General features: G+C 43.6%; 1 protein-coding gene across 1 annotated transcript in view; it reads left to right on the top strand.

Annotated features, from left to right (window-relative positions):
* whrna (whirlin a) overlaps positions 1-13,340 on the top strand; it is a 99,643-nt gene extending 86,303 nt beyond the window's left edge. The window contains exons 8-13 of the mRNA XM_061075722.1: positions 1,013-1,045; positions 2,235-2,309; positions 3,795-4,395; positions 6,076-6,242; positions 8,284-8,406; positions 13,158-13,340. Coding sequence (XP_060931705.1) covers positions 1,013-1,045; positions 2,235-2,309; positions 3,795-4,395; positions 6,076-6,242; positions 8,284-8,406; positions 13,158-13,340 — 1,182 coding nt within the window. The remainder of the gene's footprint in view (positions 1-1,012; positions 1,046-2,234; positions 2,310-3,794; positions 4,396-6,075; positions 6,243-8,283; positions 8,407-13,157) is intronic.
* Positions 13,341-19,279: the final 5,939 nt, after the last annotated feature.

The raw sequence follows: 19,279 nt of genomic DNA on the forward strand, positions 1-19,279 counted from the left end.
GGAACAAATCATTTACATACATTTCCATTGGTTTCCTTGGCCAGTCAATAAGTAATGGAAAGGTCAAACAGGTATATGGAAAGGTCAAACAGGTTTCAGGTCATAAACATTTAACCCTTGTAGACGAATGTCGCGAATTCGCCTCAAACCCCATCCTGGTCTTTTTATCCCACTAATGCCTGATGGTGCAAATTCTACACATACCATGAAGGTATTGGAAGTACTCTGCTGCCACCTAGTGGTCGGAGTGGAAAATACACACTAGCCCCTTGGTACTGTGCAGCAAAGTTATTTTGAGGTTTTAAGCTGTATTTGAAATACTGTGATGATGGAACAGCAATGATTGTACAGAAACATATGTTGTTATTCAATTTCAAGCAAAAGCAGCAAGGAAAATTTGTTAAATTACGGTTATGCCCCATTATGCCTAATGTCGCTCATACCGCCTCATACGCCTCATACCTTAATTTTATATCTATTGTTGCTATATAATGTTGTTAATTTCAATATAGGCTATATTGAAATTAACAATCTCCACTTAATTTAGCATCTGTATGACAGCCAAAAACACAAATAATATTTTTTTGATATAATTGGAAATTAATTCAGGCAATAAGGGGTTACCCTGGTGCAGAACTGTGGGTGGGTGCACCTGAGTGCTGCTGTTTCTCACTTTCTCCCGATTTCTTGGCTTTGTCGTCCTTTCCCTCCTTGGCTGTGTGTGTCTGTGTGTGTGTCTGTGTGTGTGTGTGTGTGTGTGTGAGAAGGAGAACGAGGCCAGTGTGGTGTGTGTTTTCATGGGTTATAACAGATTCTGCTGCAGGACAGTTCTTCCTTCTCTCTCTCTCTCCGTGTGGACTTCCTCGGGCTGAACCACGTTACGTTTCACTGCCTTCCTGTTCAGATTGGAAAGGCTGCTGATGCTTGATGGGTTTGTGTTTTTGTGCCACCTCACCCCCCCCCCCCCCCCCCAAAAAAAAACCTCCACCCCCCCTCGTCTCCCCCTTTATAGGAAAGACTGCTGTGGCTCATAGATATGATGGAGGTAGGATTCGCTGAGTGCTTTCAAAACACAAACCTGCACAGGAGAGCAAAGAGCTGTTAACTGTGGGAAGTTGTGTAACACATACACACACACACACAAACACACTTTACCTCAGTCCTTGGTTTGTCTTTTTGCCGTGAGTTTGTTTGGAGTGTTGTTGTTTTTTCTTCCTTCTTATTCTTCTTATTTTCACTTTGAAATGAGCAGTTGTTATTTTGCACAAAGTGATGAGTCACTCTTCTGTCTGAGGTGTTAAGAATTCAGAAAACACTTGTTGTGTTGTTACGACCTCTCGCTCGTCCTTTCTCTGCAGAAGTATTATTCACACACACACACACACACACACACACACACACACACACACACACACACACACACACACACACACACACACACATTTGGGTTTGCATGGACTTCCATTAACTGTGGACAGCCAAACCAAAACCGTATCCCGAACCTTAACCATAGTTACTACTTAAACCTTAATATATCTACATGTCTCTCACACACACAAACACACACACACACACACACACACACACACACACACACACACACACACACACACACTCTCTGACTGCTCACTGTGCACGGCGCCGTCTGCAAGTGTTAAACAGTTGATGAACTCTGCTGATAACTAAACTGTCTGTAATTGCTCCCGGTGCAGCTACGAGGGGTAATTAATCTGAAGTGATTGTTTTTTTTGTTTTTCTTCAGCGAGAGATTTTAATTCAGGGCACACGCACACGCACACGCAAACACACACACACACACACACACACACACACACAGATTATCTCGTCTCCACCGGTGGGACCGAGCTGCTTTGAACTGAGCTGATGATTCTGAATCGATTTCTCAGCATGTGTGTTTTGAAGACCTGATAGCCGAGTGTGTGTGTGTGTGTGTGTGTGTGTGTGTGTGTTTGTGTGTGTGTGTGTGTGTTGTGTATTTGCCTTACTGGACTTTGAGTCTCATATTGACGTCTTTTCTCCTCTGGCGTGGACGTAGAATATCAACCGGATCTCATTTGGCATTTGTTCTGGGATAAACGCACATCTGTGTGCAACATCTGCTCACTGTGATATCTCTCTGCTTCCTCTGTCTTTCCTCGCCGCCCCCCCCCCCCTCTTCACTTCACCTCCTCCTCCTCCTCCTCTTCCTCCATGTCTCTCCCTTGCTCCTGTAGAACGACAGCGTGGTAGAGACTAACGGGAAGGATCCTCCGGAGAGTCTGAACACGCTGCTGACCGACGTCTCTCTGGTGAGCTCGGCCGGCCGCGGCTTCGGCCGGATAGAGACGACCCGGGAGAGAATTGTTATGGGGTGGGATCATAGACTGTATATATGGGTGGGATATGTTTAAAAAGGACCAATCAGAGACAGACGTACCTGAAACACAGAGAAACTGAGGTAGAGTTTGCACCAGGCAGAGTGAAATGTCTATCTTTGGAGGGTTTCTTCATCTGTTCCTCTGCTCGGTGGGAAGAGGAGAGCAGATCTTTAGACGCCACCTCACTTCTGCACCGTAGGTTACAAAAAAATCAAATGGTTCACTGCAGGGCGACTGCGGTTTCCAAAGCAACAAGCGACATCAAGAGATCTCATTTGTTTATTCCGAGCAGCAGCAGCAGCAGCAGGGAGAGAGGAAGGTCACAGAGGAAGCTTTTAGTCCGCTCGCCCAAATCATACCTTGTTTTTTTTTCCTTTGGCAAAAATGTTCTTTCATGCTCATTTTGTGTCTCCACTCATGTCTCATGTATTTCCATCCCACTGTTTGGTTTTGAGTGTCCTGCATTTGAACCTGGAAACGCAGGATTCAGGTGAAGGTTCCGGTGTTCCGATGTTTTCACAGAAACTGTTATTATGACTCAAACCGGTGGAGTGGTTCAATGTGTGTGTGATGCAGTCGTGTGGGTTAGAACGATGAGAAAAACTGTAAGAAAACTGGGTTTGAAGCTTGATTTAAAATGTGCATAGAACATCATGTTTGTAAAAATTTAAAAACAAGCTAAAAAACAAACGAAAGATCTTTAAAATAAGGATGAACTTGTGCTGAAGTTCTCAAAGTGTTTTGTTTTGCTCGGGATCAGGACCCGGTCACACGTTCGTGAATGTTTCACCTCGGCTTCACTTTCAATCTGTGAGATCGAGGAGACGAATAAAACATTTACTTCCTGTGGAGTTCTGCCTCCGTGAACTCTGACCCTCAATATTCTCTTATGTGTGACCGTGGCCTCTCAGACAGGATTGTTTTAAATCCATGTGTTCATTAGGTATAAATTCCCAGAGTCCAAACTGACACCCTAACAATTCTAATATAATAACCAGAGCAAATTCCAGGTAGGTGTATACCTACTTGGCAATAAATACCTTCAGGACCCGGTCACATGTTCGTGAATGTTTCATCTTGGCTTTACTTTCAATCTTTGAGATCAAGGAGGCGAATAAAACATTTACTTCCTGTGGCGCAGTAAATCCACAGCCTTGGCTTCTCGTGGAGTTCAGCCTCCGTGAACTCTGACTCTTGATATTTGCTTATGTGTGACCGTGGCCTCTCAGACAGGATTGTTTTAAATTCACAGATCAGCTCATTTCTTGTAGAAACTGTGTCAATGTGTGAATGTAATTATTCTTTATGCAAACAAACTGATTTCATGATTTCAGTCCCTTGATGCCCAAGTTCCCTAATGCAGTATATTGTGCTACAGCTCTAATCAATGATGATGACTATATCCTCTCACTCCAGGATGATGTTCAGTCCGCCGCCGCAGAGTCGCCCCCCTCCTTCAAGCCCCCGCCCCCCCCGGGGGTGCAGAGGCGCCCGAGCAGACGAGATCCGCTCAACAAATGCCCCTCGTCCGAGTCCTCCCACTCGGGCTTGTACTTCACGGCCCCGCCCACCCGCGGCCATAGCAAAGAGTCGGGACACGCCCCCTCCTCCGCCTCGCCCGCAGCACGCCACCAGCGGGAGGCGGCGGCCCGGGACCCGGCGCAGGAGTACGCCTCCGTCAGGAAGCGAGACCCTTCGCTGCCTTCCAAGAAGGAGCAGGCAGCAGCGGCTCAGTTCTCCATGGTCGCCCGGCACAACATCGGCCCTTTCCCCCGGGTGCAGTCGCCCGACAGAGGCACCAAACCCGCCGCCGCCGCCCCTTCCCCTTCTCCTCCACCCCCCCCGCCACTCCCGGCTCCCAACCCGCCCCCCTCTCTGCCCCTCAAACCCGTGTCCATGTCCAAAGCTTCCTCCTCCTCCTCCGCCGCCGCTAAACCGAAGTTTGTGACGGTGGAGGTTCACCGGCCCAACGCCGAGCCCGACGTCAACGAGGTGCGGCCGCTGCCACAAGCTCGAGGTGAGGAGCCTGGATCCCTGGAGGTCAAGAGGTCAAATCCCACATGTTCCCGAAGCTAATAATTACATCATTAGTTCATGTGTTCATTAGGTATAAACTCCCAGAGCCCAAACTGACACCCTAACAATTCTAATAGATAGATAGATAGATAGATAGATAGATAGATAGATAGATAGATAGATAGATAGATAGATAGATAGATAGATAGATAGATAGATAGATAGATAGATAGATAGATAGATAGATAGATAGATAGATAGATAGATAGATAGATAGATAGATAACTTTATTCACCCCCGAAGGGAAATTAAGTCGTCATAGCAGCCGGTATATTTGAATACAATAAAATACAATACAATAGAATAAAATCAAAAATATTGAGGTAGAAAGAATAAAAACACAAACACAAGATAAATAGGTAGATAAGGTGCAGTGGCAAGATGATGGTAATAGTACTGATGATATGATGGTAATGTTATTGTTAGACAGTATATAAAAATAGTACAGTATATATAGTATATAATGTAACATAATATATATTTATATATGATAGTAATTATACCAATATAATAGCAGTATATAGTAATAGTGGCAGCAACAGTATATATAATAATAATAGTAAATATAATAATAATAATAACATGTATACATGTATAAATATGTGTATATAGACTTATATATACAAAGAATATACAAAGAGTATGATATGATATGATATATAGTAGAGGTAAAAATATAAGTATTTGACTATACAATAGATAATATAATATACTATGAGTGTAAGAATATGTAGACAGCATATTATAATTAATAATAATAATTAATATATAGATTTAGTGCAGAAAAGAACCAAACTGAATTTTCTGCACTCGAAAAAAAACCTGTTTCATGAGAACATTTTTGCAAAGAGCCGATTCTCTTCCTCCGGTGAATCCAGAGTCAGAAGTGATAGAGCAGGTCTGTCGTCACTCAGCGGTTTACCAGAGCATCACGAGGACAGAAACCCGGCTCCTGCTCCCGAGGCCGAGCTGCTTTCTATCAGTGCAGCTGCTGATGGAGCTGGACACACGACCACGAGAACTCAGAACCATTCACGTAAAACATTTATCGACTGGGAACGAATCTCTGCTTCCAGAAACATTTTGCAGTTTGTCTCTCGGTGTAAAACCCGGGGATTCAGAAACAGTCTGATACATGTGGATCATCAGCTCCTGATCAAAATATGGAAATTAGAGCAGTTTCAGTAAAAGGATATTTAAAATGTCTCTCAAATAAGTATTTACTGATGACCCCTAAATGGATAAATCGAAATAACTTTTAAATCCTTTTTTTTGAACAATATATATATTTTTTTTTTATTAATTTCCAATAAGAACCTACAAAACACATTGACACACACCACATAAGTTGCACAATTAAATGCAGACAAACTTCACTGCCTAAACATACATACAATAAAAATTTAAATAAATAAATAAATAAAGATAAACACGCACACAAACATACATTAAATCCTTTTTTTAATACAAATCCAAAAAGCTGCCAGTGCCATTTTAGAAAAAAGCTTAAACCAGTGAGAACCTAGAGATCCCATAGCTCCTGGGCGGAGGTGATCAACGTGTTTACATACAGAGAGACTTTAAAAACCAGTCCTGACGCCATGTCTCCCCCCCCCCCCAGGTGGCGCCCTGTCCCAGCTGTCAGACAGCGGCCAGACCCTCAGTGAGGACAGTGGCGTGGACATTGCTGAGTCAGCACACGTCAGCAAAGACATCAGCCCCCATTCCTCACGCACCCGCCTCCCCCGAGACCCCCAGGGAGGCGGGGGGAGCAACCCCTCCAAACCGGTGAGAGGGGGGGGGGGTATCAGAACAACGAGCGGGACATGAAGAACGTTCTCAGTCGACCTCGGTGTCTGTGCACTGTTGTGTTTCTGTCTCTGTGAGGAACTGATTCCAGCTCTAGACCTTGAGACCAGTTTAGAAAAATGGACGTTTGTGGGAAAGTGGAAACATTCCTGGAAACCTAAGACTCTCTCTTCGTGAAATTGAGGGCATTTGTTAAAAAGAGCGAACGTGTTTGGGAAATGGAGATCTCGTGGGGAAGATGAGATTTTGAGAAGTGAGGCCGTCTGTTGGGACCAGGACGTGTTTTGGACCGATTGTTCACCGAAGGCCGTTCAGAGGCTGAAGTGGGTTTTAATGTAAAAGCTGCCGAGCAGAACTTCTCCTTCTGCCAGTGATTAATAAACAGTATAACATGTATAAACCTCTAATGAGGAGGAGGAGCCATGCTGGTCTTAATTTGAGTTTGCCCTCCAAATTTCACCATCTGAGCAAGATGGCTGCTCCCGGATCCAGGATATCTTGGCTTAATTTCTGGATCATGGGAGGAATAAGAGATGAATTGTCCATTGTCGTCTTTCTCTGGTGGTTTTACTGGTTTCTAGTGCATGAAATTTGGCACAGAAACCTTATTTAAAACTTTATAATCTTTATAATCTCAGCAACTAATTATGCATTTACTTACAATTGTCACATTTACAAATAAAACCATTGGCATAACATACATTTCATAGACTGAAACAACTCACTGTTCACACAATGAGAACCACGTGTTGACGAACGCAGCTTAGCTTTAATCTTATCTCTCGGTTCTAATTCCTCACGTGATCTGTTTTTTTTAAACTAATATCAGAATGAATCGTATTTTCTGCAGTTGGGTTCATCTGATTCGTACGGTCGATGGCAGGGGACCGCTCACCTGTATTTCTCAAAATACGGCAGCAATACTAATGTTTTGGCACTATGTCTACATTTAATTTTGGTTATTTTGGCAATTTTGGCATTGTATTTAGAAAAAAAAATCACTCCAATTTGGATGTTTTTCTGTAGAAGAGCAACAAAGTACTGTAACATTCAGATTTTCTTGTCCACACAGGTAAGGCGATATTTTTGTCCTTAAAAAATAAGTAAGACAGACATTTTATTTGAGCAAAAGTACCAGTGATTAGATTTTTATTTTGTTTTCCTTTTTTTATATATTTATACACTGATTGGCTGGAAAAAGCATTTGGTGAACTTGTTTTGAAAGAACTTGAAAGTCCTGCGTTGCCAATTTACGGGTAGAATTAGATGTTCCTTAATAATTTAAGCTGGAATCGGTCCTCACAAGCATAGAAGTACAACTGTGTGTGTGTCTGTGTGTGTCTATGTGTGTGTGTGTGTGTGTTACAGGTTGATAAATCAATGTGATGTATCGCTGATCTTTTCCTCCACAGTCCTAACTGATCTCTTCTCTCCTCCGTCTGTTCGCTCTCACTTTGTTTCCTTTGCTTCACTCACTGTTTGTGTTTGATTTCTCACTCACGTCATTCTGCCCAATCACACGCTCCATCGTTTACCTCATCGCTCAAAGAGAGCCGCGCCAATCAAACCCTCAAATCACTGATGGATCGGGGCGAGGGGGGGCGTTAGGATCCAGGTCTGTTTTAGGGCTATAGGAGAAGTGAGGGATGAATGGACTTAATATGGTATAAAAAGAGAAAAGCTCCATTTTACTGCTAGAGAGCAAAGCAGTTACCTCTTGATGCTCCAGAGCAAGTTCAAGTTTTTATTCAAAAACTTGAATAAATAAGACGTTTGTTTCCAATCATTCTTCTGTCAGTAAAAATAAACAGTGGGTTAGCTGGTGCAGGATATCTAAAACTAAGTCAGAAGTCTCTAAATTACAGTTTCATAGATGCCTTGTTAGAAATCCACCTGATGACCCTTGATGGAGTAAAGAGGAGGCAGAGAAATGTCCGTAGTTTACGAATAATATTTGGTTTATGATTGATTAAAAGTGATGTTCTTCCGCTGCTGTAACTTGTGGTATCCCTCACCTCAGCCGGGGCTACTGGAGCCGACCTCGACCCTGGTCCGGGTGGCAAAGAGCGCCGGCACCCTGGGCATCGCCATCGAGGGCGGAGCCAACACTCGCCAGCCGCTGCCACGAATCGTCACGATACAGGTGAGTCGGGTAGAACGAGGGGAAATAAAAGCTTCACCTTTTATTAAATCTGGGATTAAATCTGGGACTCGATGTCCTTCAAGGCGCCGCACGGCTTCACGCTGCAGCTGAACTCACGCTGACACTCGGGCTAATTTAGTCCTCGCCGCCGCTCGCACAAAGATGATTACGACTTTAATGGCCTCCATGAAAAGGCTTGAGTGCCTGGAGACGGAGGCGGGTCACTGCAGTCACTCTTCCAGCGCCCGGCAGCTGGTATAATGTGTATGTTGATATTTGGGAGTGACAGCAGAAAGGCACTCTTGAGAGGTTATAAAGCATTTTTATATAAAAGCTAAAGATATGTTTGTGTTTATAATTTAACATCGAAGCTCCGTGGAGTCGCACAAGCTACATTTTTCCCGTTATGTGTGTTGTTTAGAAATTCTGGAAATTCAAATCTCCCGACTGTGCAAAGTGAAATCTGAAATATTGGAAGCCAAACTGGACCTGACGTGTTAGTGGCCCCCTGAAGGAATCTATTACTGTTGCCGTGCGTGCTCACACATATCTGTATCCTGTGTGTGTATTTTTTTGCAAGTCAACAAAGCATCAGATCAGAACTGTCTGCAGCTCTAATGATTTCCCCCCCCGAACACAAAGAAGCAGGAGTTACAATCTGCAGACCAGAGGCGGAATCTGAGTCCGAGCCGTGTTCAGAGCCGTCGCTCAAACCTGCGACTCTGCAGAGGTGGTGATTGAAATAAAAGAGGGTTTGCTCTGCTGATTGCAGGGGGGGGAGGAGGGGGTGAGGAAAAGGGCTGGAAATCAGCACATTCATAATCAAAGCGTGGGCTGGAAGAACAGGAAGGCAAGTGAGAGGGAAGGAGGCGAGAGCGTTGCTAAGGAGAGGAGGGATGAGGCGACCTCAGAAGCGAAAGAGCCAAGTCAGAATGTTCCAGCACGATACAGCACACGTACACTGCTCAGCCTCCAGGGGGCGCTGTGGCAGTTCTGGACATATTATTATCTCTATTATAAGTTTGTGTAAAGTGCTGTTATTTATGGGCTGTTATGTATGAGCTTTTCAGGAGAGTCGATGGCTTGTAAGAGATTATCAGCTACAGTTTTATACGTTTTTCAATCGTAATATTCTTGTTTTTTTGCGATGAATTATACTATAAGCAAACCAAATGTTGACTTTTGGAGATCAGCTCTGCAGCGTAATGCACCTCGACACGACCTGGCTTCAGGACGCAGCTTGGTTAATATTACGTGAAAGATGCTTGTTTGCTACGTGGGAAAATGTTTCTCAGCTTCCTTCACCTCATTGATAACAAAGCAGCAGAGCGACATGAAGATAAAATGGAAAATACAAAGAAGTTCACAGTGGGGATCCAGTTGTATAGGTTTTCGATTGTAATATAAAGAATTATGCTATTAGCAAACCAAATGTTGACTTTTGAAGATCAGCTCTGCAGCGTCGTGCACGTTGATTCGATTTCCACCTCGACACGCAGGTCGTTACTGTAATTCCACTACTTTTAGCGGTAACAATGATGTTACAAAGTATTTTTTTAACTCAAGTAACGCAGTTACAATTACAGAAATTTAAATGAGTTTGTTACTCACGTTACTCTCTTTTGTGAAAACTGAACACTTGCAGACAAGAAGTCAAGTGAAGCAGATTCCCCGAAAGATTGTCGAGACTTAAACTGATGTTCTGGTCGTTTATTTGAGCCGTCCTTGGAACACCGTACGAAATTGTGCTTCTTCGGAGGGTCGCTAAAAACATAAACCTTTTCCGTAGCGCTGTTGTCGTCATCACAGGATGTCAGCGACTCTACCGAAACCATTTCAAAATAAAATCATGTAACATTTTCACAATAAAATAACAGAAAGTAAATTAAAAGTTACTTTCCCTAGTAACTAATTACTTTTGATATACAGTAACTGGTGAAGTAATTATATTATCTTTAAAAGAAGTAACTAGTAACTGTAACTAATTACTTATTTTCAGTAACTTGCCCAACACTGGTCGTGACTCGACCTGGCTTCAGCCCGGATGTTGAACCTGTCGGGTTTGAGAGATGAAGCCACTGAACTGAAGCAACAGTCAACATCACACAAATGTCTCTTCAGGACTAATTTACTCAGAATCTCTTTTCCATTAAACAGAGATAAAGTTTGTTTAAACTATCCCGGCAGGTTGAACTCCAAACGTTTAATCAGGTTAAATTATTCATCGGCCTCTGATTACAGCTCGGGTTCGTTTTAATTCCACCGATTTCACCCGAACTTCTCTTTGTCTGGATCCGAACGCCATCGATCATCAGAGGAGACGTGAGCGAGCTGCTGCTGCTGCTCGTCCCTGAGCAATAACACCGAGTGGCTTCTCTGTTATTTAAAGACATTAATAACACGGCCGCCTGCAGGTCACTTGATAGAGGAGCAGAGGGCGATTTTCCTGAGCTGTTTTCAAGGTGGAAAAATAAGCCGTTAAAACTTTGCTCTGACACCTGGGAGACGCTAACTCAGTGTTATTTGGCCCTTGAGCAAGGCACACAACCTGAACTGCTTCTCCCAGTCAGCACCGATCAGAAAGACACGTTTTCTTTGCAGGGGAGTAGTTGGTTTTGTTTCTGGCTAGCGTCTCGCTAAGGGTTGCAAAATTCCAGGAATATTCAAAGTTGGAAACTTTCCATGGGAATTAACAGGAATTAGTGGTAATATACGGGAATTAACGGGAATAAACTGGACATTTTGTGGGTAATTTATACTAACTGTATTTAACTTGTCATATACAGACATAAATATAAACATTTTGTTTTGTCATAGGCTGATTTGAGCCCTGAGGAAACTGTGGGCACTTGACTATATGCTTCTGCATCGTTGTGTCATTCTTAACATAGGTCTTTGCACAGTATTTGCAAATGTACACAGCCTTTCTTTCTACATTGGATGGGGTGAAATGTCTCCACACATGAGATAGTGCACGTGGCATTGTTCTGTAGAATGAGATGAGAAAAAAGTTTGTAAAAAACCACTAATGCAATGCCAGAGATATAAATAGTTAGCCAAACAATTGGAATGGTCTGTGAAAATATTTTACAATTGATGGATAAATGAATGGAAATAGGCTAGATGAACAGATGAACAATCCTCAATCAGCATGCTAATATATTTTCCACAGTAATATCATGGAATCTTACCTGACTAGTCCTGCACACTACAGCAGGCCTCAATAGCCCTGCTGTAGAGTGAAGGATGCTGGGAGTTATCTGTGCATGTGATGGAAGAATGCACAGTGGAGGGTTGAAACTCAACGTTCCATACATCTTTAAAATAGAGTTTTGAATGATGTTTTTATTGTTCAGCGTTTAATTTGCGTATTTATTTTTTTTCTAAATTCCCAAAATTCCCGAGCTTAACTTCCTATGGAAAGTTTCCGGAAACTTTCGGCCCCTTTGCAACCCTTGTCTCGCTGCTGTAGTCGGAAGAGAACCCGTGGCGTCTGTTTTCCCCCCCGTCCTCCTGGGGCCGAGGTCTCCCACCTCAGGTCGTCTCAATCATGGCGGGGGATGATGAAGCACAAATGAGTGAGCGGCCGCCAGCCAGCCGACCGCTATCAAGTCGCCCATCTCCTCTCGGGAGGCGACAGGCTGTTATCATCTCCATCTTCCCATCACGACGCTCCACTAGCTCAGGGTAATTGTTGGAGGCTCAGTAAATAAGAGAGGAGATGATGCTGCTGCTGCTCATAATGAGGTCAGCTGCAGGAGTCAAGAGGAGGAGAACATGAAACTGACGAGAGGGGATTTGTTTTTCCGTGGCACACTCCTGATATTTAATGGATTTACAAAGTTGTTATTGCTGGAATTTCACCACTAAAAACAGCAGGAATCGTCTTAAATCTCCCTGTTTTAAAGGGTTTTAAAAGTTTTTTTTGTAAATGTAAAAGTTCTGCAGTGACATGATCTGCAGAGGTTTGCAGTAGAAAGGCCCGGTCGGGTCTTTTGCTTTTCGCCTCGTGCCATAAAAAGTAGACTTCATTACGTAAATCACGCACTGCAGAGCCATGCAAAGCAAGTGAAAGGCTGGTCCGACTGTGATTAAAGATGCAGCTGCAGGAGAGGAGCAACGATGGAAGTCCTGACGTCCTCTGCAACAAACAGTGATGTCAAGTGTCCTGAGGATTTAATCTGTCCACAGCGGAGTCCTCTTGGATGTTGAGTCAGAACCAAACACCTTCATTTCAGTTCATTTCAGTTCATTTCAGTTCATTTCAGTTCATTTCGGTTAATTTCAGTTCAGACTGTGTCCACGGCTGTGGAAAATTGATGGTGCTCCAAAGTTTTTTATGCATCCATCTGGGATTTATTGGGCAGAGATCTGCTGCTTCATGCCCGGACTCTTCTAATGTCACCGCCAAGGAGCCGAGGCTTCACAAGTCAGAAGGAAGCTTTTCATTTCGTGCATCAGCTGCTTCGTACTGAAGGACTTCTCTCAGTCTGAGGCCTGACGTGTGCGTGTGCATTTATATGAATGTGCACAGTGTGTCTCTCTTTCTTTGTGCTTATGAGGAACCTTTAGATCACAATGTTGGAGCTCAGGCACTGACGACTTTGTTTCTTTGGGTATGAACAGATCAAAAGTACGGATGTTAAACCCGATTTCTTTGTGGTGACGACTGTATTTGATCAAAGCAGTTTTTAACAAACCAAACTTTTCAAAACCCTGAACCATGTTTTCTCTGTCCCTCTCTTCCCCAGAGAGGAGGGTCCGCTCATAACTGTGGCCAGCTGAAGGTGGGCCAGGTGATCCTGGAGGTCAACGGTGTCTCCATGAGGGGCCGCGAGCACAGGGAGGCGGCGCGCATCATCGCCGAGGCCTTCAAGACCAAAGAGAGGGACCACGTGGACTTCCTGGTGACCGACTTCAACGTGGCGCTATAGCGGAGCGGAGGAGGGGAGAGAGGAGGATGACGGGAGCAGCAGCAGCAGCGAGGGAGGAGCGGAGGGTGGAGAAGATAAAGGCCGTGACAGCCGAGCGGCTGTTGGTTTCCATGGCACAACTCGTTAAGATAGACGTAAACAAACCACCACCTCATCATCTCCGAGCTCCGCCTCTCGTCCCGTTCTTCTCCCGAGTCGTGAAACTCTCATTCAACAGCGATTGTCTCCACTGTGAACTCTGTTCAGGATTCTCCTCAACATGTTACCTCCCCACTGTGACACCTTATGCACTACTATGGGAAACAATGAAACCTTTTTTTTGATTGTGTTGAATCTCGTTGGACTAACTTCCATTTGAAACCCACCGGAACTTCTCGTAGCACCCGCCCTCGTTCCCACGGTTTCACTTTGTGTTTCCTGCTTCTCTCCAGGAGACGGCTGCACAGCCAAGACTGTTCCACGCTCATTGCAAGCTTGGGTTTGTATATGTAAAAATGAACAAATGTAGATACAGATGCATTTATATATAATGTACACATAAAGATACTCCTATATGAATTATAAATCTGTAACCTCGGTTGCATCAACACATAGTAATATATTTCAGAGATGATAATTCAGGCCTTCACAGACACATTGGGTCACGTCAGGCTGACGGCAACACGCTCGTATTTATATTTATAACTTCATTCATTCGGAGATGCATCGTTTTCTGTTTCCACTTCTCCAGCGACTCCAAACCAGCTCAGTTTGATTTAAATTTTTCCAGCAGAAAACGACGACTTTCTGCATCACAGCATCGGAGGAGTTGACCCTGTGACCTGCAGCTCGCTGGGTTAAATGAATTCAACAATCAACTCTGGGTTTTGTCAAAGTGAAGCAGCGGCAGAAAATATTCAGTTTGCATTTGCAAGTAACTTAATGCAGCTCTGATATAAAGTTAGGAGAGTTAGCGAGAGTGTTTACAGTTCAGCCACTTGATGCAGATTATATATTTGACCCACTTCCCTGAATATGCCTACTTTTTTTTTTTTTAAATAAAGATCTATTCATTAATTATTCCCTGAGAAAATTGGTGAAAATGTCCACAAAAAACAAGCCTTATCCTGGATTTACCCTTCGTCCAGATCCACCCACACTGTAATGGATTCCTTCTGAGACCGAGTCCACTGACCTGCGATCACCAACCACAAGGAGAAGAAAAATCTGGGTTTGATTTCCATGAAAATTCAATTAAGGATTCAAACTTTAATGAGAACCCGTCAGTTTTCCCTGATTCTCACTCAAACACAATCCTGTTGTGTTCAGATCAATTCTCTCTGGAGACATTTCTCACATTCGGCCACTTCCTGTGGGAGGTTTCCTCACAGGGGCAGAAACCGCCTGAGCTTTTCCCTCAGACCTGCTGCTCCCCGTGCTGAATAACAAGTGATGATTTTATTTTGTAATTTCATAGTTTGAATTATTCCCACCCTGGGGGGGGGGGGCTCGCTCAAGCCAATGCTCTGCGCAGCAATTACTCCCGAGAAGCGAGTAATGAGACGTTTAGAGGACGACACACCGCCAAAGATTTTAGAGACACTCCTCCACACATGCTCACTCATGGAACATGTGTGTGTTTTTAGATGTGTGTGTGTGTGTGCACATACTTTTCATTTATAGAAAAGCAATTAGGAGATAAGCAATCAGGTAGAGTGAAAGATGGAGCGAGAGAGGAAGACAGAGGAGGAGAGAGTGAGCCTAGGATTCAAACGGGAAGTGATTGTTGTTGTGGAGATGATTTGCTTCCTCTCAGGAAGCAGGCGAGCGTGGCGAGCGTGCACGGCGTGGAGAGCGTGCACGGGCGAAAACATCATCCATGTGTCAATCTCACAAACTCACGTCAGGCTGCAGGTGGAGATGTGTGGAGCAATTAATCAGGTGTGTGTGTTCAGAATGTGTGAAGGAGTGTTTTCTGAAGGAGGAGACGGAAAGTGAAACAAATGCAGATGTCATGAAGGGAGCTGCAGAATGAGATGGAGAGGGGGGGGGGGGGTCTGAGCTCTGTGAAGAATGCCAACAGGGCAGCTCTGTGACAAACTGCCGTCACACTCCTCGGCCGTTCTGCTGACGACGGAGAGAACTTCGCTCGTGCTTTTTTGTTTTGACAGTTTATCTGCTGTGCTCCTTCAAAATGTGACGCCTCGGAGACTCAGAGAAACAAAGTGAGAGCTGCAGGTTCTTTAAAGGTCATCGCAGGACGTGTGTGCACGAGAGGCCAGACCAGGATATGCAGACAGACTCATTTAAATTCATTCATGTGAAGTAATTTCATAACATGATGATTTCAGTCTGTTTCCTGAATTTCTGTCTGTAGGAATTGATTTTGACCTATTTGCAGGAGGAAGAGCACATTGGCATATTTGCATTTCTGGTGTTTTCAGTGTACCTTTACAATTTAGGCCTCCTAATATAACGGTGCAAGTACACAATTTTTCTTTTCTCTGATTGCTTTTCCCTCGTTTTTCTGTCCCAGTGGTGAATTCATCCTCCTTTTAGCTCAGTTTTGGTCTCCACCAGCTTGTGAGAAAGACATCTGGCTCTTTAGCTCCTACTCGTTCTACTTTCCTTTAGCAGCTCATTGTTTGTGAGTCTTCTGGAGCTGGACAGGTCGTGCACGGAGGGTTTTATCCGAGCGTCTTTACTGAAAAGCAGCTGCTGGCGTAGGCGTTGATGAGACGTCTGAGACTCGTCAGCACACAGATGGTCTGCTCGTGCAAGAAGTGAAACGGTGAAGCCTTCTCTCTCACTACAGGGCAAATCATCATTATAAAACCATTGTGATGCCAAGGAGCGTGCACACCTGGCTTTGAAATGGAGAGGCAGGTGGATTTATCAAATGTTACTCCCGCAATAAGGTGACTAGTTGCAGCTAGAGGCAAAGTTTGGATTCCTCCTAAATGCACTGAGCACTTTAAACCGAGCATCTTCAGAGCAGAGCTTTTGATCGAAAGCTTCTACGTTTTGTATGAAACAGCTTTGTGTGTCCCAGAGCCTGATGAATCATTCATAAACGTGCAAAGACAAAAGGCACGAGGAGAGAGACGGAAGGAGAATATCAGGAAACCACCAGAGGTTCAGACACGTGAGGTTTCACCACAGTAAACAAATCATAAACCTGCAACCTGCAAATCATATTCAAATTAAGACTTTAACCATTAATCCTGCCGCAGGGTTTATAAAAACCTTTTGGTGTTGGTGGCTCAAGTCAACTGGCCCGGCCTGTTTATATAAAAGCTCTTATTCATATATGCAAATAGTTTGTTGATTTCCATGGTCTTTGAATACGCCCATTAACATGATTAGAAAAAAAGTATTTGCATATTCAGCACATGTTGCAAACAAAATCAGGAAAAACAAAATGCTCAGAGCAACAACAGGCGAGCAGACGTGGAATCCATGATGCAACTGTGTGTGTGTTTGTGTGTCTGTGTGTGTATGAGACAGAGTGGGACACAGGTTGACAGAGACAGATAGACGTTCAGGCAGATGAGAGCAGGATTGTGTCTGAGTGGAAATACTCTGTAAGAACAAGATCATCCTGAAGGAATCTCAGCTGCACAGGTTTTTCTTTTCAGCGTTTAAAACATCACACGAGACAAAACAAGGAAAACGTCTGTGTGATCATAGCTGGTAGGAGAGGTAAAGTGTTTCTCTAAATGTGACACGAATCAGGTTGTTTCAAGGTCTTTCGTATTAATTAAAGAATAAAAGCCTGATAGAAACATTTGGTCGCCGATGAGATTATTATTTGAAATAGAAAGTCAAAGTGCACAACTCATGAAAGCACTTTTAAATTCACAGGATTCAGTTTTTATTTGGAAATTTCACACATGAATATCAGTCCCCTAAATCCTTTATTTATTCTATGAGAAAAATTGAAAATCTATCTTGCAGTGTTAAAAACATTTAAAACTAATTCCTGGATCTGCCCCCCCGATCCAAAATGTATTTGGTTCTTTCCTGAACCACACAAAAGTTTTTGTGTGGTCTTACTTACGCACAAATGGACAGGGAAGAAATATTACATCCTTGGCAGAGATAAAAAACTGCTTAAAGAAATAGTTAGTGACAACTCTGATGAGTTTGAGTAAATTTCCAGTCAATAAAAACAACGCAGCTACATGTGATGTAAAAGATGAGATGAAATGTTCTTTCTCTTTATCTCATTTTGTTCAAGTGAACATTTCCCGTTGACCTGAGAATCACTGATTCAATCCCTGCTCCTGCTCCTCGTGTCCATCAATGCCAAAGTTCCCTTAAGCAAGACACTGAACCCCCCCCCCTGCTGCTGGTTCCCTGCTCAGGTGAAATGTAGATAAATGCAAACGAGTCTCAGAGAACGAGTGAGAAGTCGATGACTGTGAAGTTCTTCAGGAAAAACGACAGCCATTGTGACGTTAACCCCACGTTTACTGATTGAGAATCGTCAAGAGTCAGAGACACAAAGACCCGCGGCTCCTCGGGGGATGATGGAGGGAAGCAATGGACGCCACTGGCAGTCTCATTAATCAGACGCCAACACGGAGAGGTGGCGGCCTCGGCTCAGACATTGACTTCACCTGCGAGCCCCCCCCCCACCTCCAAACCACTGCTTCCCCGCAAAGGTCAGAGCCGCAACAGCCCCTGTTGACCCCATTCATGATGTTTGTTTGTTTCACTGACCGAGCCTCCTGCTCCGTCACCTGCTCCACTTCATCTCACCCGCCTCCGTCCTTCAGCTCCTCCGTCCGTCCGCCTGCTTCCCTCCACATTTTAAATGACTGTTGTACAATGACATGCTGTTTATACAGAAAGTGTGTTTAATTTTTCAATAAAGATACCTGCACAAAAACTGGGCAAGTGGTCTGCTTTTATTTTGAAAAGGAAGAGGGTGATTCTCCCTGGTGCATTGTGCTGCACGGATACAATCCTGGTTTGTTTGGGTCAGAGAAGAGAAATCAAACTCGTGCAATGATTTTTTAACAGCAGAAGTTTGGGAGAACTTAGTTTGAATGTTAATGCTCTCGTGCACAAATTATCACACATGAAGAAATGCTTTTCCCGGTTTGCTGTGGGAGAACGTGATGATGAAAACCCTTTGCAGAAGAACAGATATTATTTTAGCAGCCAATTAATGTCTTTATGTCATTTTTTACATCGTTCTGTTTCATTTCATTTATAAACTTGTCTCTTGTTCTTTTTTCCGAGTCTTGATTGATTCCTTTTCAGTTTAAATTTACTCTGTGTTAATTGCTGTTTGTTTTTTGTTTTTTTTTTGGTCCTTTATCAAATTAGCAATAAATACAAATAGATGTTATCAAGTTAACATTGATTTGATGACTGGGGTAAGAAACCTGCTCTCAGCCTCTCAAATATAAACACTTTCTGCATTTTCCTGGTTCTAAATAATTGCAAATTTGATAACTGGTTGGATAAAAAAGCGAGATATTGACTTTCCTCTTTATAATAGGAAATGGTCCTGGGTGCACAAACCAGTAGATTAAAAGGAAATTAAAATATTGATCGATTGCAGCTCTTCCACTATGCGAGAGATGATTATGGGGTGGCTAATTTTCTCTTTCTCATATGTCAGGTTTATGAGATTTAACAGGTTCAATAAGTCTTCAGCCCTGTGTTTGTATTGTCCTGGAAGCAGAGAACATGCACAGGCGGCCTCCTCTGACAGATCTGCTTACGCCAGCTCGACTCGATGCCAGTGACCATGGCTCTACGCTCGGTGAATACCAACAACACTCCACTGGAGTTTGACATTTGTTGCTGCTGCTGCTGAACCAAGATGAAATTGTCTTTTTCCTCTAGTGGAGGCAAACGTGTGATTGGAACGTCTCTGTTACACCGTGTTCACATGATGCATAAAAACATCCTGGGAGACGCTGGACACATGTTCCTACTCTACA

Source organism: Limanda limanda, chromosome 1 (genome assembly GCF_963576545.1).
Source record: "Limanda limanda chromosome 1, fLimLim1.1, whole genome shotgun sequence".
In the NCBI taxonomy this organism is placed as follows: domain Eukaryota; kingdom Metazoa; phylum Chordata; class Actinopteri; order Pleuronectiformes; family Pleuronectidae; genus Limanda; species Limanda limanda.